We start from the raw sequence: 25,109 nt of genomic DNA on the forward strand, positions 1-25,109 counted from the left end.
CTCTAAACCAGTAGGCAGATTTTATTGGACTGATTTGATGTGCTGTGTGTGATGGGAGTCAGCAGCCTGGTTAATCCTCACATGACATTGTGTCAACACATGACTAACTATCATAGAGAATGCAGCATAACAAGGTTATCCCAGGATTGCCCTGTTACCCCAGCACAGGGTAAGTTGATTATTATTTATTATTATTGATAACCCTGCCTGCCCCTGATAATACACGCAGCATGTGCCTGTGTACTAAGTGTATGTAGTAAGAGGGAAGAATCTGCCCCTGATAATACACACAGCATGTGCCTGTGTACTAAGTGTATGTAGTAAGAGGGAAGAATCTGCCCCTGATAATACACGCAGCATGTGCCTGTGTACTAAATGTATGGAGTAAGAGGGAAGAATCTGCCCCTGCCCTGTCAGCAGCCTGGGGTATTAACTATTATTTATAGAGCTAATTCCTTGTTAGATATGGAATTACTCCTCCCTGACCCGAGTAACTCCTCCCCTGGGATGAGGCACATGGCAGAACTCCGCCCTCCGCTGACCGGCTAGGGGAGGGACTACAAGTTCCGGCATGCCCCGCGCGACAGCCTGCACCCGGTTGTTGCCGGGCTGAGAGCCGGGCTGAGGGGGCAGGATGGACGCAGGTGAGAGCTGTGGGGCTGGGGCATGACTGAGGCAACAACACTGCCCTGGGACTGGGGAATGGAGGCCACGGCAGCCACTGGGCACCGTGACAATAGCAAGAGGTGGGCACCGGGGGGCATTAGCCTTCTGTGTAGCACTGAGAGGAGTCATGAGGTGAAAAAACTGTCAGGGGGCAGCTGGAGACCTGCACTGGAAAGAGGCAATGATTTACTATGGACTGGCACTGAAGGGGTACCTGGGGGACTGGCTGGGTAAGGGAGGCTGAACCTGAGGGGGCACCGGGTGGACTGGCACTGAGAGGGTACAGGGGGGCTGGCACTGAGAGGGTATGGGGGACTGGCAGAGTACGGGGGGGACTGGTTGGGTAAGGGGGGCTGGCACTGAGAGGGTATGGAGGGGACTGGCTGGGTAAGGGGGCTGGCACTGAGAGGGTACAGGGGGCTGGCACTGAGGGGGGGGACTGGCACTGAGAGGGTATGGGGGACTGGCAGAGTACAGGGGGACTGGCACTGAGAGGGCACTGGGGGTCTGGTATTGAGAGGGTACAGGGCGGGTACGGAGGGGGACAGGTATTGAGGGGGCAGCGGGTGGAGTGGCACTGAGAAGGTATGGGGGGGACTGGTTGGGTAAGGGGGCTGGCACTGAGAGGGTATGGGGGGACTGGCTGGGTAAGGGGACTGGCACTGAGAGGGTACCAGGGGCTGGCACTGAGGGGGGGACTGGCACTGAGAGGGTATGGGGGGACTGGCATAGTACAGGGGGACTGGCACTGAGAGGGCACCGGGTATGGTATTGAGAGGGTACAGGGTGGGTACGGAGGGGGACAGGTATTGAGAGGGCACTGGGTGGACTGGCACTGAGAAGGTACGGGGGGACTGGTTGGGTAAGGGGGGCTGGCAGTGAGGGGGCACCTGAGAGGGAACAGGGAGGCGGGGACTGGCACTGAGAGGGTACGGGGGGACTAGCAGAGTACAGGGGGACTGGTGCTGAGAGGGCACCGGGGGTCTGGTATTGAGAGGGTACAGGGCAGGTACGGAGGGGGACAGGTATTGAGGGGGCACCGGGGGGCGACTGGGATGTGCAGTGGAGGGATTGTAAGCTATTAGCTGTTACACTGTAATGGCGGAGCGAGGCGTGTAGTTAAAACGTACATTTGGTTGGTAAAGCTGCACCTGGCATCTTCTTCTAATATCTAAAACCATGTGACTGGTGCGGAAGAGCTACAGATACCGTACAGCGTCCCCGGCAGGGAGACCGCCGAGCTTTCTCTGGGGCCCATTCCTTTAGGAGAAATAATGTGAACTTTATGTGTAATTCCTGTTCCCCGAATTCAGCATCGGAGCCCCGGGGCAGGAGGTCGGTGCCTGGGGTGGGGGGGACATGTGGGCAGATGGCAGATATCATTATCACCCCAATAGATCTAACGACGAAGCAGCACAGACAAGGACACGTGACGTGTATGAAGCCATCAGTCATGTAATAAGCAGCGTCTGCACAGAGTCAACACAAAATCCGTGTCTATCGCGTGTCTGTCACAAGCAGCTGTGATACTCTTTATTAATTTACACCGCGTGCCGCTCGTACATATTGTGTAAAAAGCCCCCCCGGCAGACTCACGGCGAGAATATCATTATTTCCAGTCTCTTCTCCCCGCTCCACAGTGACCAAAGTCATCCCAGTCCTTCCCAGTGGGGACCAGTAAACGTGCCCCTACGTGATGTATGCTTTTACCCTCCTACATTATACTTACCCTGTAACCCATCACGCGTGGCCCTGGAAACAAATGTCATGTATGTTTGCCCGCAGATCTGTTCTGCATGTTCCGTGTTTCCCGTTAAACGCGGGCGATTTAGTGTAAGTTGCTAAAAAAAATTTTAAGGCAATTTTGAAGAAAACGGAACGTTAGAAAAGCTCTCGGGACCTCGAGGGACGGTGACTTGCAGCGTGATCAGCAGCACTCGCCTTGTGACCGGGAGTTCATGTTTCGTTACTGGAAATGAACAACCAAGCGGCTACGTTTTGAGGAAGCAATTTCTGTACGAGGTCACTGCGGGGTTAAAAAATGGGAAGACGTTTTTGGCTTTGCTCGTAATTGAGATAAAGCCCTGGGGGGGGCAGGTTAATTTCCTTTATTTTTTAGGATTGTAGGAGGGTTTTTGCGTAAATCGTTGATTTGGGAAGACGTTCTGGACTGTCGGCGAAGGTTGAATAATACGGAATCTCCAGAATAATAACCGTAGCAAGGCTTTATTTGTTGGCCCTCAGGGCCGGAACGTAACAGAATCCTCTACAGTATAACGTTTCTCGGGCAGCTACCGGTAACTCGGGTGTTTCTGCCGGTTAATAAGGAGAATGGATTCAGGAGGTTCAGGTCCAAGCGATGCGGGGGTCTGAAGTCAGAGACGGCTAAAAAGGCGTGGAATTCCGAAGACCTCCAGGCCCCCCCCTCTGAAGAAGAAACCTCTTAGGTCCCGAAAGCTTGGATTTGGTTCCTGGCCCTGAGCCCTTTCCTCTGATTGGAGGTGGAAGTCTCTGATGTCACTATACTATACGTGAAAGTCTTCCGGAGATCGCCGGGAATCGCGTGTTTGTGATGTAACGGATGATGTCGTGTTGTTGCCGGGCTGAGACTGTGTATTCTGTGATTTCAGAGAAGTTACTTAGTATTTGGAACGTATTTCCCCTGCAGGTAGTAAATCACTCCCGTGTTTATTGATTCCCGCAGATAATCAAAGTGTCTCGCTTGGAGTGTTTGAATAGAGATGCAGAGCCGAGACACACGGTTTGTACGGATCGGTTTGTATGGATCGGTGCGGGACTCGTGGAATCGGATCAGTAATCGGGCATCCAAAGGAAGACGTGGGCCGCGGGTCCGTAAATCACGATACAGATCCCAGAGCTGCTGGAGGAAATACCCGACGCGTTCCGCTGACAATGAGGCTTTTCCCCTATTGGCAAGTTCTGTTCATGGGGTCAGTTTAGTGGGAAATGTGTCCTCGTAGCCTCCATGACACTTGAGGTGTGCGTACGGTGGGCTTCTGTGGCCGGCAGCAGGGGGTCGGGAGGGTCTGCCGTCTCTGCCGTGGATTGGGGGGTTGCGTTGGCCCTTTATACCCTTATCACGCTGTGTGTTTTGGAACAGGATTACTGAGATACTCCAGTTTGTCGGGTTATCCTCTGCATTGCCGGTTAATCTGCTTTTCGGGATTTTCGTGTGCTTTTTATTGTTTGTTTTTACTTATCGCCACTTTTTTTCTTCCCCTGGAGGCTTGCTGCGGTATCTGGACAGGGGAGACTCCCCGCCGCCGCGGTATCTGGACAGGGGAGGCTCCCCGCCGCCGTGTTATCTGGATAGGGGAGGCCGCCCCCTGCGGTATCTGGACAAGGGAGGCTCCCCGCCGCCATGTTATCTGGATAGGGGAATCTCGCCCCCTGCGGTATCTGGACAGGGGAGGCTCCCCCCGCTGCGGTATCTGGACAGGGGAGGCTCCCCCCGCTGCGGTATCTGGACAGGGGAGGCTCCCCGCCGCCATGTTATCTGGATAGGGGAATCTCGCCCCCTGCGGTATCTGGACAGGGGAGGCTCCCCACCGCCGTGTTATCTGGATAGGGGAATCTCGCCGCCACAGCGGTATCTGGACAGGGGAGGCTCCCCCCGCGGTATCTGGACAGGGTAGGCCGGCCCCCGCGGTATCTGGACAGGAGAGGCTCCCCCTGCCGCGGTATCTGGACAGGAGAGGCCGGCCCCCGCGGTATCTGGACAGGGGAGGCTCCCCCCGCCGCGGTATCTGGACAGGGTAGGCCGCCCCCCCCCGCGGTATCTGGACAGGGGAGGCCGGCCCCCCCCCGCGGTATCTGGACAGGGGAGGCCGCCCCCGCGGTATCTGGACAGGGGAGGCCGCCCCCCGCGGTATCTGGACAGGAGAGGCCGGCCCCCGCGGTATCTGGACAGGAGAGGCTCCCCCTGCCGCGGTATCTGGACAGGGGAGGCTCCCCCCGCCGCGGTATCTGGACAGGGTAGGCCGCCCCCCCCCGCGGTATCTGGACAGGAGAGGCCGGCCCCCGCGGTATCTGGACAGGTCTCTGATTATAGGAGGCAGTTAGTTTTAGGATTGGCGAAGGTGGAAAGTGCGAGGCCCGTATTAAACGTAGTCTCTACTTCTTCCGAATGGAAACGCTCGCGGGTTACGGCTGGTTTTATCTGAACATAAGTCTGCATTGTTGTTCCGGAGACTGACGAGCTTTTCTAATGATCTGTGGGTCGTTTCGGGTCGGCCTCTGTGACGCGTTACTCGTGGGATCACATGCTTTGTATCAGACGGATTAACCCCAAACTCCCTGGCGGTCTCTTGCCGCTCCTATATGGTCACCGTGCCCCAGCGCAGGGCAATAGAAAGGCAGAATCCGCCGGGGGATGAGAGCCGTCGGCCCCGTCTGTCTAATCCCCCGTTTACAAAATGTATATTATCGCCGGGTCACTTTACAAAGCCCTGAACTTTGTCCCGAACGCCACCCAGTTCTGGCCATCACAATCCAGTAAGACCAGTTGTGCCGTTGGCCCTGCACCAGCGTGTTGACCGGGTTTGTAGGGATTCTGGCTGGACGTGGATTCTGACGCGGACCCCCTATGTGTCGTTACCCTATAATCAGCGCTGATACCTTGTGTTTGCGGGGGTCTCAGTGAATGCGGCCCCAGGCGGCTGCTCTCTTACCGGCCCCTGCGGCGAGCGCCCACAGCCATGCGCCTCTACGTTTAGGGCTGATTTTCTATCTAACGATGTTTGACAAAGTGGAATCATTTCTTTATATTTTAATTGGTTTAATTACAGGGCGACCAATAGCGTTTGAGCTGTACTCGGCCCCGTATGTAAATCAGGCCAGCATAGGGACAGCTCTTAAAGAGACGGTACAGTGAAGGTTTTGCTGCCGAAATTATAATTTTGGGTAATTTTCAGCATTTTTGTTAATATCCCTTTAAGTCTGAGATCCCCTCAGAGGCCGCGGATCCTGTTTCTGCTAATCACACAAAATTATCTACATTACGTGCATGGAGGCGATTCCCAGGATCGAGCCGACGGGAAACAAATAGCCTCGTGTTTATTCACTAACACGCGGGTTATCAGCGGCGGTGCCAGGCATCACTAGCCGGGGGCCAGAGTGCCCACGTCATGCCGTTAATTAAAAAATACATATGTCACTGTCACCGGATGGAGCTGCATGCTTTAAAGGGACAGTGTAGGGAATTACATTCAATTTAAAGGGGCTTGGTGGATTTTTTCCTCCCCATCATGCAGATTCCAATATTAAATTGTGAACATGGTTTGAAACGGTTAGAGTTAAGCCTGTTGTGATCAGAATCCTGCTTGTAATATGCAGTGCATGCGCGGCCCGTGTCTGTACCCCGTGCTGTGTATAAGTAAATACTCAGATCCCGGCTCGTATGTCCTGGTTCTGTAGGGATTTGGGTCTCTTTATTTAAGGGGACGCTATGATATAGCACAGGGCGGCGCAAGCGCTGAAAGAGTAAAGAATACTGTTTGTTTTTGTTCTTATCATACGTGGAGTGATAGGAAAATACATGTTGCAGGGCACACGATTTAATAGGAGCCCCCCGGTTTATACGTCCCTTGTGGTGGTTGGAAAATACATGTTGCAGGGCACACGATTTAGTGGCAGCCCTTTCCCGGAAGCTGCATTATTTTGGGGGTGTAAGGTGTGAACGTTGGGGCAGGAATCCCCGGCCATCCTTAGGGAGCGATACTGTTTTGTCTGACGGTCCCTGCCGTCTTTTAATTCCAGTAAAGAGCTTCGTCTGGTGCTGAAAGGGTTACGCAATCTCCACGTCTGGGTGGAAAAACCTGTTCAGGAGGCAATAATTCCGCCCCCCCCCCCCCCCCCCCGGTGACCGTGTGGCTGTTTGTGACGCGTGGGAGCGGCCGCCGTGGATTTCGAGTGACGCAGCGAGCAGATTTACCCCGGGAGAGACACCTGCTACGGGGCATCAGGTGCACGGCGGGGACGGTAAATGCGGGACCCCTGATAACGGTGAGGACCGGGGGGGGTAATCCGGCACGGTCCGTCCGGTTGCTGAACCTCTCCGGTGACCTCCCCGGTGTGAGAGCCCGGCTCTGGGATGGCAGTGAATGTGCCCCACGCTCTGGGTCCTTGTTAAATGAGGTTAACGTCTCGGGTTATAGGGGGGGTCCCTTTAATCCGCTGGATTCTGAACGTTCCCGGCTGCTGATCTCTTTGTTGGCTTTAACTCTTTCATCGGACTTTAAGGGCTGCTGCTTCCAGTTGCCGTCTTGCCGGTACGTCTGCGTCCGGTAGATTATGGCGTTAGTAGAGGGTTGAGAAAAGCTAATGGTTTCCGGGGTCCTGAGGTGCGGATACAGAGCCTGGCCCATATATGTTGTCATGTCGTGTTTTACTTTGGGTGTGTGAGGACGCGTGTCGCCAACATGTGCTGTAGTGTCGTACTCTGTGCAGCAGGCAGATCTTCCAGAGTAATGCTCAGAAAATGTACATGTTTTATTTTTCTGGGGCGCTGGGACTTATTCCCCCCCAGGTGCAGTTTTTTTTTTGCTAACTCCAGAATTTGGGGCTCGGGACGTAGGAACTCGGGGGACGTTTAGGAGCCGCTGGTGTCGCGTCACTCGGTGGAAACGTTGCTTTTCCTCGATAAACTCCAAATGAATGATTGCACGGCGCAGAGCAAACATACATCCGCCCTCTATGTAACGAATAAGGGTGTTTCCTCCCCGCGATACTCAGGATAGTATGGAAACGGGCTGCTATATTAATATTAAAGAACAATTTATTAGGACCTTCCGGCAGATACCACCCATTCAGCCCGTCTAGTCTGCCCGTTTCTCACTGTATTAGCCTCTACCACTTCTGCTGGGAGGCTGTTCCACTTATCTCACAGCCTCAGTAAGATAAAGCTCCCTTACGTTACCCCTAGTTTTAGATGATGGTCTTTTGTTCTCTTCCTTTGAAATAAACTCCCCTCCTGTACTGTTAAATGCTCTGACCCGGCTATGATGTCATTTACCCAGAAGTGACATTAAGTTAAGAAACCAAAATATTGGGTATGAAGCCGAGCCTTTATTCTCTTCTTCCGTGTACACGCGCGATACGGGCGAGGCGTCCCTGAACTAAACGCAGCGACGAGCTGCTGGTACCATCAGGTTTTATTGCATTTAGAGAGGGGTAATTCCCGGGGCTCTTTTCCTGGGGTGATAGCGGCTGCTTCCGTTACTCGGGGTAAAGTCCAGCGAGGAGACGGAGCGCAGGAAGACCTCCGGTTAAAATATAAACACCGGGAGCCACGTGAGATCCCCGCCGCGGAATAACAGCCCCCGGCTGTCCTGTAAATGCCCCCGTTTCATGCGTTCTATCGGGGCTCGCTTGCCGTGTGTAATAACGTTGTTCGTCTTTTGTGTGTTTACAGATAGCCGCAAACTGCTGGGTGAGCAGCTGCCCTGCAACTACGGCTCCCTCCCGGCCCGCCAGTCCCAGCCGCGCATGGTGAGTGCATGGGGTTACGACTGTCCCGATGGCGTGGGGATCAGGGGCCGTGCCGCTAGGCAGCCCTGGGCCCCAGACTGCTGCGCTTCTTATGCGTTAATCAGCAGCACGTAGACGATTATGCATACTATTCTAACTAATCAGCATTTTGCTGAAATTGTAATGCCCCCACCGTGTGTAACCCCCCCCCATTGTGACCCCCGCAGGAGATAATCGGCTACCGGAAAGTAACATGGCAGACAGTCGCTTGTTACACGCTGTGCGTCCTGACCCTGGGCGTCCTGCTCGTCGTCTTCCACTGGCGCCCGCGGCTCTACATCCTGATGACCTGCCGAAGATGCCCTTTGGCTGAGGCTGACTGGGTGGCGATTAAGGTGGGTTACCCGGCGGGCGCTCGCCCTGTCTGCGTGCGTCGTAGCGTGTGATGAAGGGATTTAGTATTTGCTGTATACGAGTGCAGCCGGCGGGTGCTTCAGCGTCTCTACTCACAGGTCATTTGCTGTGTTTGCAGGATGCGTTCAGACAAACGGCCATTGCCCGGGTACAGACCGAGGACGGCGTGGATGCCAGGTATGTCACCGAATGTAACAGCCCCCCCCCCGTCCTGCCCAGCAGAACACAGGCTGGGGGGGAATAATTAGGGGCTTGGGTGGGAAGTGTTTAGCTAAAACCCCATGGGCCGCTTGGTCTAGACGATCCCTGGATGTTTCAGATGGTAAAACATCAACTCGATCAGACAAACTGTGCTAAAGCCTTCAACGCCAAGAGCTCCATTCCATGAGCGCGCCGGGTACAAACAATACAAGACGGGGTGTAATGAGTGAATTTACGTGGAAATGTTTATTTGGGGGAACTCTTGGCTTTCTGAGTCGTCCAGTTACCCCTTTAATTCTGTGTTTATTGCCCCCACAGCCTGGAGCGCGATGCCATCGGGCGCCTGGGCACGGCGGGGAACGGCAGTGTGGTGATCGGGGTCGCCGATGAGGATGACTTTAAGGACACGATCCAGTTACACAACAAGGAAGAGGTGAGGTTATCAGAGCCGGGGGGGAATAATACTCGGGGATCCCGCACCTTCATGAAACTACTACTCCAGGCTCTGTATTTTGTATCAATGTCTGGAAACATTTGTAATTATGTTTGTTATTGTTAGTGACAAAGTAATTTTTGGGTGGGAATCGGCTCGTTCCTCTGTGTACCCGGAGGCTCTCGCACCGCCGTGACTCTGCTGCTCTCCCTCCGCAGACTGCCACGCTCCGATACTTTGTGTTTGAAGGAACGCGCTACATCTGGAGTCACGCTTCACACGGATTCATCCAGGTCTGGTAAGGGAACCTCTGGCCTGGAATAAGGCGACGGCGTGAGCCACGGGGCATGTCATCAATCGATACGGACTCAAAGGATTGGGATTAGAAAACTGTAGCCCCCTCGAGGAAGGTGATTGGTAACAGGCGCTGGACATTGGGGCATTATAGCGGTCTCTGAGTCAGTGCCATACCCCGAGGACACGTCCGTTGTGTGTTCGCGAGACAGTTTAGGATTTGGGGTGTGGGTTTCCGGGCTCGCGTGCCGGGTTATTGATCGTTGTTTTCTTACAGTTCGTTATCTGATGGTCTGACTTGTGGGGATTTGCGGAGATCCCAATCCGGGCTGAGCCAGACGGATCACAGTATGAGGTGAGACAACGTTACCGGATCCCATACGAAGCCCCGACAGCCTCAAACCGAATGCCGGTGTTCTAGTCGCCGGTAATTTCCCAATGCTGCAATGTAACGTTCACTCCGCTGCTAATGTTCATCTTTTTTCTGGGCAGAAAGCAAATTTATGGCCCCAACGAGATCAACGTTCCAGTGAAATCTTACGGGAGGCTGTTAATTGATGAGGTAGGTGTGGGAAGTTGCTTGGCGGCTGGATGCAGTACCCCCACTAGCTGCCGGTGTTCTACTTCCTCTAATTATATGAGAGTTTTGCGCATGGTTAGTCGGACTCTGTCACCCGGTCACTGTGCATATCTGTGCCTTAAGAAACAACACAATAACATCGGAGTGACATCATGTCATTTGTACACAAAGCCACGTGTGATGTCACAAAATCTTCTTTTCACGTAATGTTTGCCTTTGTAATTTTACCAGCGCACATAATTTAGTAATAACGATATACTCTCCCGGTTTTCTGTGGCACTCGGCAGACCGTGCCCTAATCGTCCTCTGCTCTCTCTGCAGGTGCTGAATCCCTTCTACATATTCCAGGTGTTCAGTGTCATCCTTTGGATGTGTGACTATTACTATTATTACGCCGGCTGTATCATCTTCATCGCCGTTGTGTCTATCGGGGTCTCTCTGTACGAGACCAGGAAGGTAAGTGGGTCTGGCCCAGGCATGGCCAGCCGGCAGACCCCATTCCCAGGCTTGATGGAATTGTAGTTTAATTTGACTTTACATAAACTAAACTAGATAAACTATTGTATAAATTTGATCGTTAAGTCCAGTTTTCAAAGAAGACAGAAGTTAGAAATCTCCCCAACTGCTCCTGTCTGTCTGTCTCTCGCACCTTTTAGCAAAGCGTGACCCTGCGCAACATGGTTAAAGTGTCTGTGAGTCTGAAAGTGAGACGTGTAACTGGAGGTGAGTATGAGAAGCCCCCTTACTTACTGTGGCCTCGGTTTAAACAATTACTGCTTTATTTAAGGGAGCTCATTACCCCCAGTCGGATGCAGTAAGATAAACCTGCGCTCCCAGTAGATTTGGTGACTGGGGGTCCGTTTCTGCTGCACCCCCGTAAATTGATGTAATAGAGGGGATGCTGTAGTTATGCCGGTGGGTTGTTTTGCAGAGGAGGTTTTTGTGAGCTCGGAGGATCTGGTTCCCGGGGACTGTATCCTCCTGCCTCCCGAAGGCTTGTTGCTACCGTGTGACGCTGTCCTGCTGTCCGGGGAATGCATGGTCAACGAGAGTCTGCTGACAGGTGAGTTAGCGTGACGTTAATAGCCCCCGATATACTACCGGTTAAGGCCATTCTCCCCACCAGCTTAGCTCATGTCCCATGACTGCACTTAGGTGAGAGTGTTCCTGAAATGAAGACTCCGTTACCTGACAGCCCCCTGTCAGCCAGCGCAGTGTATTCTCCGGAGGATCACAGGCGGCACACGCTTTTCTGCGGGACACAAGTCATCCAGGCCAAGAGCTACCTGGAGAGAGACGTGATGGCCGTGGTGACCAAAACAGGTGAGCTCTATGGCACGAGAGATGGTACTGCCGTTGTAATAAATAATGAGTAATGAGAGTTTCGGCGCGCATGTCTTGTTCTTTGGGGTTTCTCTGATGAATTACTCCCGTGTAGGTTTCTGCACCCTCAAAGGGAATCTCGTCAGCTCCATCCTGCACCCCAAACCCATCAAGTTCAAGTTCTACAGGGACTCGTTCCTGTTTGTGCTGGTCCTGGCTGTTTTTGGTGAGGATTATTATTAAATGCTCTAATATTTTGCATGTTTTATGGCGTTAGAGGCAGGTTTAGGCTCTATAAATGTTTTATCGATGCGAGATCCCTGTTGGACTCCATGCGGCCCTTTCCTTATCTCCCAACGCCGTTATGTCAGGGTGTTATGTGGCCAACAAATGTAAACTCTACATTTTTTACCCAATATCTCTCTTTTTCAGCCATAATTGGGAACATTTACAGCATTGTGATTCTACTTCGAAACAAAGTGAGTGAATAAACCCCATTACCACCCCCTGCCAGTCCGCTTATTGCCCCCCTTTATAACATCTGCCCACTTCTTCTCCCTAATAATGAATCCCTGCCTCGTATTTCTCCTCTCCTCACTCATCTGGCCGTCTTCTTTCCTCCACTTAATTCCATTACCATCTCTCCCATTGTCTTTTGCTCTCTCCTCCTTTTTCTGCCCCAGCATAACGTAAATTGCGTTGTCTCTGCAGGTTGGCTTGTCGAATTTGGTCATTCGCACGCTCGATATTATCACCATTGTGGTCCCTCCAGCACTGCCGGCTGCCATGACGGTGGGCACAATCTACGCTCAGAGTCGTCTCAAGAAAAAGGGGATCTTTTGTATAAGCCCTCCGCGTATCAACGTTTGCGGCAAGGTCAAGATGGTTTGCTTTGATAAGGTAGGTTAAGTAGATCCGGCTAAGTCCATGATGGGGTAGACTCAGTCGGCGGGACACGTTGGCCGGCAGCGTCGCTGTGAACTAATAGATAATCGGAAATGTGTTTAGAGGTATTGTGCGGCTCAAACTCCACCGACACAACCAGGAGCTGACATCAGCGTAATAAAATCATTCGACTCCCAGAAAAGCAGTACATTCAATATAATTTGCCGCAGGGTGAACGGACCCCCAGACTGGTGACCACCAGAATGCTGCGGGCCCTCGTCGCTGCCTGTGCCGACATTAATGTTACTGTCCGCTTGGGATCTTTTCAGTTCCGCTGTTAGCTTTTTAACTGCCGGATCTGCTGGAGCTCCATGAATAAATTGTAATGTAAGACTCACTGTCCTCTCCTGCTCCCAGACAGGCACCCTGACCGAAGAAGGCCTCGACGTCTGGGGGGTGGTCCCCCTGGAGAACACTCATTTCATGCCCATTACACACGAGCCCCGGTGTCTGCCCGACGGGCCTTTGCTGTATTCGCTGGCCTCCTGCCACTCGGTCACTCTGCTGAAAGAAAGTCTCATTGGAGATCTCATGGACCTAAAGATGATGGATTCCACAGGTTGGGTGAGTAAGAGGTGAACAAGCGCCCGCTCCTCTGATGGGACCCTGTGTCTCTGGTCTCAGTCCCTCAAGGCAAATAACGTGAGGTTTTTTTTGGAGACTGAAAAAGTGTTGAAATAATCTCTTTAAACCCCAAAATCTAGGAACCGCCATAGAGGGATTGCCTGGAGCCAGGTTTCATTAGCTCTTTAAAGAATGTGTACCGCGTGGCAATCGTTGAGAACTTGGAAGAGATCATTTGTACCTAAATAATTCTCACTCTTATTACGCGTCTAAGGGCAGAGGGGTTTTCAAACTTCAATGAATTATGTAGTTACTGATACATTTCTGGAACATGAACACGTATGTAGCTGTAAGGTCAGAATTTACTTGGTTTCTGTGTATCAGACCCTGACAGATGGAGACACGGAAGAGGCAACTGGACTTTTTGGGACCAAAGTTTTATCGGTGATCAAACCCCCCATACTGGAAGAGCAGCCCTATGGACCGGTGAGTGTCTGTCCTACATAATATGTCCCATCTCGCCGCTGCTCAGTGAGTATTCACTAAAGGGTGATGTCTCTCCAGTTTCGGTGTGAACTGCTTTTTTCTTTTTGTAGAAACACCATCTCTCGGTGGGCGTCTTACAGAGATTCCCGTTCTCCTCCGCCCTGCAGAGAATGAGCGTCATCTCCAAACTGCCGGGAGATGCCCCCTGTGATCTCTACATGAAGGGGGCGCCGGAGATGGTGGCCAGCCTGTGCAGGAACGAGACAGGTGAGTAAGCTTCTCCAAAACGAGTCCGAGCAGACACTCGCGTGACGTTCTGATATACGGAGTCCAAATTCTTGTCTATTCTGTTTTTTTTTTTAGTGCCTCTGGATTTCTCTGCCATGTTGCGCCAGTACACTCAGGACGGTTACCGCGTGCTGGCCTTTGCCTATAAAACCCTCAGCGCTGTCAAAAACTTTGAAGAGGCTCAGGCCATATCCCGGTGAGTAACTTAATAAATGACGCTTTTGCTTTTGGACCATTTCCTCCTTTTTTTTTTTAGTACTGTTTTTGAAATATGAATATCAAACATCACGATCCTCAGTAGGAGGCTGAATTAGAGAGTACGGGGACCATGGTTAGAGATATATATATTTATGTATTTTTGGAGGATGTTCCCGTTATTCTTAGGACTATTCATGCTTGTTGTGGGTTTTTGTAGCTTGAACATTTCTGTTTTTGCTCGCCTTTCCCGCAGAGAATCGGCAGAACGTGATCTCGTCTTTTTGGGATTTCTGGTCATGAAGAACGTTCTAAAACCAGAGACGTCGCCCGTCATCTACGAACTGCGAAAAGCCAACATCCGGACTGTCATGGTGACAGGTAACGGGGATTGGAGACCGCGGCCAGCGCTGGGAATAACGGGAAATGATGCTGGGACCGGCTGGGTGTTAATCGAGGAAACTCTTCTCGGTATCCTCCAGGAGATAACATGCTGACCGCTGTAAATGTCGCAAAGAGCTGCCACATGGTGGAGCCCACGGAGAAAGTGTTCTTTGTGACCGCGTCCCCTCCTTGCTACAATAACGCGGCCACCTTGAAATTCATCCCGGCTGACCCATCGCCCGTAGAGGATTCGCGAGAGGTGACTGCTCTTTTCATTTCTCTGTCATTCACATCATGTTTGTCTTGTCATAAAAATCAAGCTTTGTGAAGTGGAAACATGATTTGCCGGAAGGATTCGCAGAGTAAACTTACGGCTGAGGTTCTTACCCCATGGGAAATGCGTCGGGTAAAATCTTCACCAGGAGTAAAAGTCCAGCAGCTAATCCTCCGAAGGCTCTTCAGCACCGCTTTCCAACTTCATAAAATGTTTATTTCTTTTCTGTTTTTTCTTGAAATGATTACTGTTGATGTTTTACCTGCTTCAGGAGTCATTTTGTCGTCCTTGTAAGAATCTCTCCTTCCTCTGTGTTGGTTTTCGCAGGGTCTGTACCAGCTTGGAGGGACCTTCCTCAGTAAAGACCCCTATTGCTTTGCGATGAACGGCAAATCCTTTGCTGCGTTGATGGATTATTTTCCGGATTTAGTCCCCCAAGTAAGGCTTGTTCTACTTCTGGTTCTATGTTTATTAATATTATTTTATCATTTTTATTTCAGTTCCTGCTTTATTTTTATTCTATAGCGCTGTGATATTCTGCATCACTGTACAATGGGACCTCTGTTTTAATTCAATTAGATTGAAACTCTAACAAATATTTAGCTGAATTAATTCCCTTAATCCTTTATACCAACATCAGTAACGCATCGGTCTTCTTCCTCCCCTCTTCAGATCCTTGTCCGCGCCGCCATATTTGCCCGAATGTCTCCGGATCAGAAAACGCAGCTTGTGCGCGGCTTCCAGGAGCTGAAGTAAGTGGTGTTTCTCGGGGCACGGAGTGCGGGTTCACCGGCAGCTTTCGTGGCCCCGTTTCCTATTCTTTTCCTTTCTCACTTGTTTTAGGATGAATTTAGGTCTCTTTTAAGTCTGTTAAAATAAGCCATTTAACATATTATATTTCACATTAGATAAATCTGTGCCGTTAATATCACGTCCATTTACATGTTGGAAAGCATAGCCGGTAGACAGTGTGCTGCCGGCGCCCTGGCAGGGAGAAGACGCTATAACCACTTGAACAGGCTCTTCTTATAGGGAGAGACCCTCAGATTCACCCTGCAGGTGTTCTTTGTGCCCCTTGCCCCCGGGTTCGGTCTGACTTCTCCTCCTTGTCCTGCAGTTACTGCGTCGCGATGTGTGGGGACGGAGCCAATGACTGCGGAGCCCTGAAAGCCGCCGACGCTGGGATCTCGCTGTCCGACGCTGAAGCGTCCGTCGCATCTCCTTTCACCTCCAAGCTCAGTAACATCGAGTGTGTGCCCGCGGTTATCCGGTGAGTGCCCGCTGTTATCCGGTGAGTGCCCGCGGTTATCCCGTGAGTGCCCGCGGTTATCCGGTGAGTGCCCGCGGTTATCCGGTGAGTGCCCGCGGTTATCCGGTGAGTGCCTGCGGTTATCTTGTGAGTGCGCGCAGTTATCCGGTGGGTGCCCGCTGTTACCGCTGATAACGCACCCATGTGGATGATACTATTTAGATTTAGACTGAAATTATTAGGAGAAATGTACAAACTAGTACATCCTAGTTTTTTATACGTCTTCTAAAATTGGGAAAATATCTTCTGTTTTAGAAAATATAAAATGCAGTCATTTCAAAGTTAAGCACAAGCTCAAATTACTTTTTTGTTGTTACCATAGTAACTATTTTTTGGGTGTTTCAGGGAAGGACGCTGTTCCCTGGAGACCTCTTTCGGGTTGTTCAAATACATGGCGCTGTATAGCCTCACCCAGTTTATCACCGTGCTGATCCTATACACGGTGAGTAGAGAGGACGTTACCTGCGTGCCGTACCCTGTGTCTGTGTTTCTGTATAGTGGCTGACATGTTTTTTATGTTGTGGTTTATGGTGGTGTATGTGGCTGCACGTGGAGTCGCTATGACCGGTTGCTACACATACATGTGTGTCGTGAGCAAGTCACCGGCGGCGGTAGCGATTTCCAGTTATTTGAAGTGCGTCACCCTCATGCTTCCCCCTCAGGTAAACACCAATCTCGGGGACTTCCAGTTCCTCTTCATAGACCTGGTGATCACTACGTCTGTGGCCGTCCTAATGGGGAAGACCGGTCCGGCCGAAGAGCTGGGCATTAGAAGTCCTATGGGGACCCTGATTAGCATCCCGGTGCTGGGGAGTCTGATCCTGCAGTTCCTGCTCATCCTCATTATCCAGCTTCTGTCCGTTTTCTTCGTGCAGTCGCAGAGCTGGTAAGTCTCTCCTACGTTATATGTTTCGTGTTGTCTCCAGCGCGCTCTCTGATCTTGGGATGTCTCTGGATCCTCTCTATCACAGGTTTGTCTCAGTGAATTCCACCGATACGGCTCGCCTCCACCTGCCAAACTATGAGGACACCACGCTGTTCTGTGTGTCCGCCTTCCAGTATCTGATCCTGGCTGTCGTCCTGTCCAAGGGTTACCCCTTCCGAAAACCTCTGTACACCAACGGTAAACTGCCAGGCTAATGTATCATTCCTTAGTGCATCCTGTGGATTTGCACACCGGCAGGTGGTGCGGTGCTCCCGAGCCCTGTGCGTGATTGGCACACCGGCATGTAGTACGGTGCCCCGACCCCTGTGCGTGGCTGTCACCGGCAGGTAGTACGGTGCTCCCGAGCCCTGTGCGTGGCTGTCACCGGCACGTAGTACGGTGCTCCCGAGCCCTGTGCGTGATTGGCACACCGGCATGTAGTACGGTGCTCCTGAGCCCTGTGCGTGATTGGCGCACCGGCACGTAGTATGGTGCTCCCGAGCCCTGTGCGTGATTGTCACCGGCACGTAGTACGGTGTCCCCGAGCCCTGTGCGCGATTGGCACACCGGCACGTAGTACGGTGCTCCCGATCCCTGTGCGTGACTGTCACCGGCACGTAGTACGGTGCTCCCCAGCCCTGTGCGTGATTGTCACACCGGCACGTAGTACGGTGCTCCAGACCCCTGTGCGTGATTGTCACCGGCACGTAGTACTGTGTTCCCGAGCCCTGTGTGTGGTTGTCACCGGCAGGTAGTACGGTGCTCCCGAGCCCTGTGCGTGGTTGTCACACCGGCACGTAGTACTGTGTTCCCGAGCCCTGTGTGTGGTTGTCACACCGGCACGTAGTACTGTGTTCCCGAGCCCTGTGTGTGGTTGTCACCGGCAGGTAGTACAGTGCTCCCGAGCCCTGTGTGTGGTTGTCACCGGCAGGTAGTACTGTGTTCCCGAGCCCTGTGTGTGGTTGTCACACCGGCACGTAGTACGGTGCTCCCGAGCCCTGTGTGTGGTTGTCACACCGGCACGTAGTACTGTGTGATGGATCCCGCCAGTAGACTCATGGTTTCTGTGTCTTTATTCCAGTCCTCTTCCTGCTGCTGCTGACCTCGCTGCTTGGGCTGGTGCTCTGGATCACCATCTACCCCCTCGGTTTCATGAGGTATTTGCTGCAGCTGAAAGACATAAACGACTTTAACTTCAAGTTCGTGCTCATCGGACTGGCGGCTGTGAATTTTGTAGCCGCCTTCATAGCGGAGGTAGGTCTGTACCCGGCACGGGGCGCGTTCATCACACCTGGAGCAGGCCTCGGGTTAATGGCTAAGGGCTCACCATCCAGGGGCTTTGTTCCAATGTACACATTTTTTGCCGTTTTGGGTTTTTATGTGTGTGTAGCTGAAAGACACACGCGCATGCAGGTGTTGAAACGTTCTCTCGGTGTTGAGGGTATCAGGTCAGGGGCTGCCTGTTCAGACATGTACCTCGCCTGCTTCAAATTACACCAAACATCTTAAACACCGTAATCGCTGGGAACCCGGACCCCGCCGATAAATGCTCGCTCACACGCACCGCCTGTATTTTATATTACGCGTGCCACGTCCGTTTGGCCGCTCACACTCGCCTACCGCTGTTTTCCAGACTGCCTTAGACCACGGATATCTTAACTGCCTGCGGCGTCTACGCAAGAAAAAAGAATCCAAGAAAGCCTATAAAAGACTGGAGACGCAGCTTCGCGACCCGGGCTCGTGGCCCCCCGTGAATCAGACTCTGCACCCCGGCTCCGTGCAGCCCTTCCTGGTCAGGTAGCAGGAGCGCGGAGCCGCCGAATGCCACGTGAAGGGCCACAGGCCTGAAAAACTCTATGCAAGCGTTAGGCCAGATCTTTAACACGAACTTCCCATACGAGGAAACGACTACAGCCGGAGCTCTCCATTAAAGAGAATTTAATATATATAGAAATATAATATATTGTTTTATTTTTCTGGAATTTTAAATGAATTTACGGATCTGCTGTTTTCCCAAATACAACCTTTCTTAATGAATTCTTTGAGCCGCCCCACACTCCGCTCGGTAAGAATCACTTGATCTCCAAGGAAACCTCCAAGAAATCCCGTCCTGACGCGGGCAGGGGGCACGTAAGCCACCGTTTTGCCCTGGTTTTGAGTGACCATTTTTTTTTCTCTACTTTTGTTTGATCCACAAAACTGGAAATAATGTGAATTTTACCATTTTTCCTCTGAATGGTTAGTGAAGCTCTTTGTTACGCAGCCCCCGGTCCCCAGACAGACAGAAAATGAATATGTTTGTATCTTTTTTTGTCCAATATTTTTGGGCCAAATTCAGTTGTTTACATTGACTTGAAAAATGAATAGATTTTGATGTAATAAATCAATATATAACTTTTTTAATGTTTGTAATAAAGTTTTTTGTTTTGTTTTTTTGAACCTGACCATAGGCTATAAATATATGAATGAATCTCTACGGTGTCTGTGTGTTTTCCACTCTAAAGCAGAGCGCTCTGCAGCCAATGGGAGCTCAGCTGGGCTGACTCAATCTCTCATTGGCTGAAGGGAGCCGAAATGCCATCTCCCCCTGTTCTGCCAATGGTATCAGCCGTCACCCCAGAAAAGAGATTTATTTTCTCTTCATTGTGCTTAAAACTAATTTATTTGTATTTTTAACTCTAGATCCAAAGAGAATTTTTGGCCCTGTGTATTGGTTTATCCCAGAATATTTGGGGTAACGTAAGTGTTACCGATACGGCCTTACTGCCCCCCCAAATAATCACCAACAGCCCTAACTGGCTCCGCATTACGGGTGTTATGTCACCATGGCGACCGATTGATGCTATTCCTTCTCTGTAACGTTGTTATCCAATATTCTGATATATCGGGTTATACGATATGTTTATTTCTCTATTCTGTCTTTTTTTTTTAATGTGGAATAAATGATAATGGTATCTTTCGTTATCAAAGCTAATGATATAATTTGGTGATTTATTTGGTCGCTGGAAAAATTATTTTTCTAGAGAGCTGTAAGAATTTTTCAGTAGAAAAGCCGATAATACGTCTAGATTGTAAGGGGATACGCCGCGGCGACGGGACCCCTTCAGCAACAGAAAATTTAGCTACAAAAACATCCAAATTTGCAAAATGTTTTTGGTCTCAGAAACTGAAGATTAATATCGGTCGGTCTTCAGCGATCCGGAGGGAGCGAGTTCTGTTTTAAGGTACTTTTTGTGGATAAAGACACTTTGGGTAAGCGCAGGGTTGATATTTTGAGCATATTCGGTGTTTGCACCCATTTGCATCGATACATATTATTATTAATTTTTTTTTAGAAATAATTTAAGATTGTACTGGTTTTGGGAAACGAAACTTTTCTAAATTGATAATTGCAAATGAGCGTTTTATGACCCAAAACGAAGTCAAGTCTGGCGACCCCCATGGTTTGGAGCCCAAGGAAATTATTTGTTTTATATAGCGCCATCATACTCCGTAGCGCTGTACAATGAAATGTTGTTCAGTCTTGGAGTAAAGGGGGCAGGTTCTCTGGGGAAAAGGGCAGAATCTTGGAGTGAATGGGGCAGATTGTCAGGGTGACGGGGTAAGTAGGAAGATTGTCGGTGTGAATGGGGCAGACTTTATTTTTTGTTATTTTGGTTACGGTCGGGCGTGCTGGAGCATTTCTGAAAAGTGATATTTCTTTTAACCTGCTGTATTTTGACAGTTCTGTGCGATCTGCATTAACCCTTTGTTTCTCGTGTAACTCCTTCTGTAACACACAGGCGGTCCGAGGCAGCGGCTGGGGCAGTTAGCGCAGCAGGACGCGGCATGTGCCCGAGCGTTTTGCCGCCAGCGTTTTTCTCTAAGCTTTTCAAGAATTTGGAGCCGGGAGACTTCCACGAACACGATGATGTAAAGGTATAAATGGACTAAAATAAACTAAAGGTGCGCGAGAGGAAAGGGCGAGCCAGACTTTTCCCGTCGGCTGAGGATCATAAATTAAGAGGAACAGGCAGAGCTGTAGAAAAGTGCTGGGTTTTGGGTCTCGGAGTCCCCCCTTCTCTTCAGGTGACCTCATTTGGAGCCGTGACAAATCTTGGAGATTAAACATGCTTGGCCGGGGAGCGCTAAGGCACTGGACGCCTGACGTGGGCCATGTCTGCTAAGCTACGTTGTGGTTGTTGGGTTAAAGATTGTTGAGTTTACATGTTCGGGTTTTGCCAAACTGCCTTGGCCCGGAGGGACCCTCATGAGTCATGGGGAGGGGGGGGCTGAGATTAAGCTTGTTTTGTGCGAAATCCAGAAATGAAATGTCTGAAGTTAAATGAGCCAGGTCCCCCGCAGCGCAGAGAGCTTTGAGGCTCAGCGGCGCAGGCTCTGCTGCCACCGCCAGCCGTTTAGTCTGCAGGGCACCTGGTTGTGGCTTAACGGCTGATTTTTACTAGTTTTTCTATAACGAGGCGTAAACCAACATGTGAATATTGGACGCTCCGGGGGGTCTGGGGGTCTCCAGCCAGCCTGATGCCACCAGGCCCTGTAGGCACCCTGGGTGGTGACCAGGCCGACTCCCCCGTTAAGCAGACGTGACCCCCTTTTTGTAGAGAGGCTCAGCGCAGACGCCTGCGGCGAGGGGCCTGTCTGAACAGATCCGCCGTCTCCAGATCAAATATTTAGCTGCAAAGCTCAGGAGTGATTTCATGTAACCCCCGTATCCCGGACCCTCACCTACAATCGTGTTTAACCATTTCCTGAGCAAACACTAAAGCTCTAGGAGCGGGGGGGGGGGTCATGTGTATATAACAAGAAAACTGTCCCAGGGAATGAGCCAAAAGGCCAGGAAATGCCCCAGAAAAGGGCTAATAAATCACAGCTCTGACAGTCCTTGTTGATAGAGAAGACCCTCTTCGCACCTTGTCTCCTCATTCTGTTTTCCTGAACAGCTGACCTCCCACCTCCAGCTCTGTGAGGACTCCTTTATCTCCTGTTTGGTTTATTTAACCTCTGAAATGCCCCATCTCCTCCTGACTCCTGATAGGTTTTTAGGCTCTACATGGAATGGCGTGCCTGTAACAATGTGTCCAGCGACCATTCCCTGCGTTTGCGGCTCTGGCTTTGGTAAAGACTCCGCGTCAGAGGAGACTCTGGGGCTGACATATTGTGAAATGCGTTGGCGGAGCTCAGCGCCTGAAAATCCTACAGCTTCACCTCCCGATGAATTATCGTTTTGGCCAAAGGCTCATCTTGTTACCCCGTTCTAGGCCTCCCATGGAGGTCTGCCCAGGATTTTCACCCTGGACCCCTCTCCATGCAGCTGGGGGTCCGCGGGGAGCGGTGTTGATCATGTGATTGTTCCTTGAGCTTGGCGCAGCGCGGTTTATGCGAATTTGTGTAAATAACCTGTAAGCGAGCAAATTGTGGGAAACGTATCATGTTTGTCGTGGATGTGGGCGTAGATTTGAGGGTAAATGGAGTCTTTTCGCTTGTTGAATGGGGAATGAACGAGTTCTGGGATTTCGCTTTCGCTGGCGGCCGATGTGTCTGTAATTCTCCTTAAACAGAAAAAAATGAAGGTCGTGGGGAATGTCGGGAATTTGGGAAAAGCGGAAATGGTTTACATTAATCTGAGGGTTCCTCTTTCACCATATGAAATGTTTGGGCGTCTGGCTTTTCAGTGAATTCATTCTGATTTGGGGAATTTTGTACTTTGGGTTAAAAAAAATGTAATTGCGTAAATAGTTGGCCATAAAATCTAAACTGCCTATTTGGTGGGGGGGGCACATTGGGCCACAGACGGACACTTAGGGCCACAGACGGAGACTTAGGGCCACAGACGGAGACTTAAGGCCCCGCTTACACTCTGTGGGCCCCGTAGGCTAAGTGCCAGGTTACACTCTAGGAGTCTATGAACTAACGTCTGTCTCTGATGCTCTGAAAGCTGATCTAAGGGGTTAACCAAACTATTCCCTTATTTAAATTTAAATGTATGGCGCTAGCTCCTGGGTTAACCCGTTCACTGCCAGAACCTTCAACTTTATAATTTATTTTTCAGCCTTAGGGCTCCTTGGCATCTGTTGACAGGGGTACGATCGACCGCTTCTACCCACTGGTGTCTCTCCAGAGCCGCTGGAAGTGGTGGGGAGCAATCTGGGGGGACTGGCATGTTTGGGGTGGTAAATTATAGGAAGGGGCATTTGATGATGAGAATAAAGGAAATGGGGGGCTGATGAGAGAGACGTGCAGGTGTCGGGAGTGGGGAAAACAGCATACAGACCATTTCTAGAGAGACAATCGTCCCCAGGTAAGGGTTAACACAGGCTCTGTATTGCACGGAGGGGGGTGCTGAGGACTCTTTAAGTGAGTGTAAATCCCCATGTCTTCCCGTTACAGCCTCCTCTTTGATCCTGTTTCTTTAGGACCCAGAAGAAGAGGCCAGATGATTAGAGGTAAAAGGCTGTCCCCCCAGTGAGAGCCTCAGATGCAGAAAGAGAGGGCAAGTCCCAGCCAGACTCCAGGAGACCCCCGTGCTAGACTGAGATCTGCTAGACTGAGATCTGCCGGTGAGACCGAGATCTGCCGGTGAGAACAGACTCCAGGAGACCTCGCGCCAGACTCAGCTCTGCCGGTGACACCGAGACCTGCCGGTGACACTGAGATCTGCCGGTGAGAACAGCCTCCAGAAGACCCTGTGAGTGGTAGGAGATGGGACCTCATTCCCCAGTCATTGCACCTCCATGAGCCGGGAGGGGGGCACATTACATTACAGCCACAATGAGACACAGGTGGCTGCCGCAGCGGGACCCCTGAATTAAATACCATGCCTATCAAACGCTGGGGCTCACGGTGGGGTCTGACTTCAAAGGGGAAATGGAGGGGGGGCAGATTATTGGCACATTTGATCTAATTTGGCTTCAGGGCTCAGAAAAGTCTTTAGAGGCTTAGATCACGGTGAAAAAACGTACCTGCGGGTTTGCCCCAATGCCCCGGGGGGCAGCAGCCTGGGCTGGGGGGTCTTAGTAATGCCTCTTACTGTAAAATACCTTTAAACTCTGGTCAGTAGTGAAAATGTTTTACTCTGAATACATTGTATCTAACCGAGAAGTCACATATAGATTGGTAACATTGAATTGTTTTATTTCACTTGCCAACAACTCTTTCTGCCAACCCTTCTGAGCCACAGCGCTACGGAATATGATGGCGCTATATAAGCCGATAAATAATAATTTATATAAAGCAGAATAATGGGACCCCTTCGGTGCAAACCCACCCCCTGGCAGTGAAGATGTTAAATCTGTCTTGTAGGCGTGACTGACATCTAAGGGTTAATATTGTGAATAAACCGTCTTACTGGTTACTGCAGTACATGTTTTTTTTCTACAGTAGTTTTTGTTTCTGTTATTTTAATCATTTTACGTTCATTTGATAAAAATATTTAAATAAAAGAAAAAAAAATGTTACGTTGCCAAAGTTCTAGGAATTCCTTTTCTTCCCCTTTCTATTTAAATCTTTTAGCCAATTAATAAGAGATCGAATAATTAAATGTGTAATAATATTTTTGGGTAGAAATGTATTTATAATAAATCACCTAGATGATTTTTTCCCGCGGATGCCGCTGTGTTCTCCTCCGGCAGTTTAATGTTAATGGTTGTTCTCGGCTACCCGTATTATTTTGCCGGTGGCGTCGGATGCCCGGTGCTCTGGCGCAGCGGTTGCCCGGTGCAGACGCGACGTTTGTTCCAGTTACGTTTGGTTTCTGGATCTCCAGAGCTTTGAGGGTCCGACCCTGCGCCCCCCCCCCAGTTTAGTAGGTTGTAATTGGAGTGAATTTTTTTGTTCTGGTCATTGGCCAAAATAAAACTTGGTGTCTCGACTCCTTTGTTCCTTCCCCCTGCAGCTGGAAAGCTATAAAAGAAAGTTAGTGGGGGGAGGGGAGCGGTCCCTGGGGGAGGCATGGGGGGAAGGCTGTCCAGTTTTGGGATGGGGTGGAGGAGAATATCCTGATGATTCCCAGATGTTTCCATACTCTACGAGTCTTTGGAGGCTCTTTCTCCGCCTGCCCTGACTTACAGCGGAACAAAGAGATTCTTTGACTTTGTGGGCAAGCGGTTCTGGCGGCCGACGGGGGGCTGATTGGTGTCACAGCCGCCGCGTGCCAATCGCCCCAATCCTGGGGTAGGGAACAAATGGAGACCCAGAGTCCGTGCGAAATGTGTCGGTCGCGGCAGTTTAATTTTATAGGAGCTCTGATACCCCCCATTCTGCTCACATCCACCATGCCTGTGAGATCACAACGTGTTCTGTTTCCTTCCAGGGGTTGGACAGAGGGGGGCGCTTTACTGCCAA

The 25,109-nt window shown here is 50.8% G+C and overlaps 2 protein-coding genes across 5 annotated transcripts in view; both read left to right on the forward strand.

Moving 5' to 3' along the window:
* Positions 1–599: 599 nt before the first annotated feature.
* Positions 600–18,735, forward strand: ATP13A2 (ATPase cation transporting 13A2). Its single transcript, XM_053452226.1, has 29 exons — positions 600–644; positions 8,099–8,175; positions 8,382–8,549; positions 8,687–8,745; positions 9,088–9,202; positions 9,421–9,500; positions 9,774–9,851; positions 9,989–10,058; positions 10,398–10,532; positions 10,733–10,799; positions 11,008–11,139; positions 11,232–11,399; positions 11,515–11,625; positions 11,832–11,878; positions 12,111–12,299; positions 12,702–12,908; positions 13,293–13,394; positions 13,505–13,661; positions 13,758–13,878; positions 14,134–14,258; positions 14,360–14,520; positions 14,863–14,973; positions 15,208–15,287; positions 15,653–15,805; positions 16,190–16,286; positions 16,507–16,730; positions 16,816–16,967; positions 17,851–18,023; positions 18,403–18,735. Exons 1-29 carry the CDS (start codon positions 635–637, stop codon positions 18,568–18,570), a joined length of 3,537 nt encoding a protein of 1,178 aa, XP_053308201.1. The 5' UTR covers positions 600–634; the 3' UTR covers positions 18,571–18,735.
* A 4,530-nt stretch (positions 18,736–23,265) lies between these two features.
* MFAP2 (microfibril associated protein 2) overlaps positions 23,266–25,109 on the forward strand; it is a 34,186-nt gene continuing 32,342 nt past the window's right edge. Inside the window, exon 1 of one of the 4 annotated variants that reach the window (XM_053452138.1) lies at positions 23,266–23,326. Coding sequence is in view for 1 of the 4 variants with exons in the window: in XM_053452136.1 (XP_053308111.1) it covers positions 25,040–25,045 (6 nt within the window). In the remaining 3 variants the exon portion in view is untranslated. Of the gene's footprint in view, positions 23,327–23,412; positions 23,462–25,000; positions 25,046–25,109 lie in introns of those variants that run through there. The other 3 variants (XM_053452137.1, XM_053452139.1, XM_053452136.1) reach the window with 3 other exon arrangements.

The sequence above is a fragment of the Spea bombifrons genome, chromosome 12, assembly GCF_027358695.1.
Source record: "Spea bombifrons isolate aSpeBom1 chromosome 12, aSpeBom1.2.pri, whole genome shotgun sequence".
In the NCBI taxonomy this organism is placed as follows: Eukaryota; Metazoa; Chordata; class Amphibia; order Anura; family Pelobatidae; genus Spea; species Spea bombifrons.

Bases quoted from the DNA above. Each gene is read 5' to 3' on its own strand.
- ATP13A2 (XM_053452226.1), top strand. The intron at 13,662-13,757 runs GTGAGTAAGCTT...TTTTTTTTTTAG, and splicing joins CCTGTGCAGGAACGAGACAG to TGCCTCTGGATTTCTCTGCC. The intron at 14,974-15,207 runs GTAAGGCTTGTT...TCCCCTCTTCAG, and splicing joins TTCCGGATTTAGTCCCCCAA to ATCCTTGTCCGCGCCGCCAT.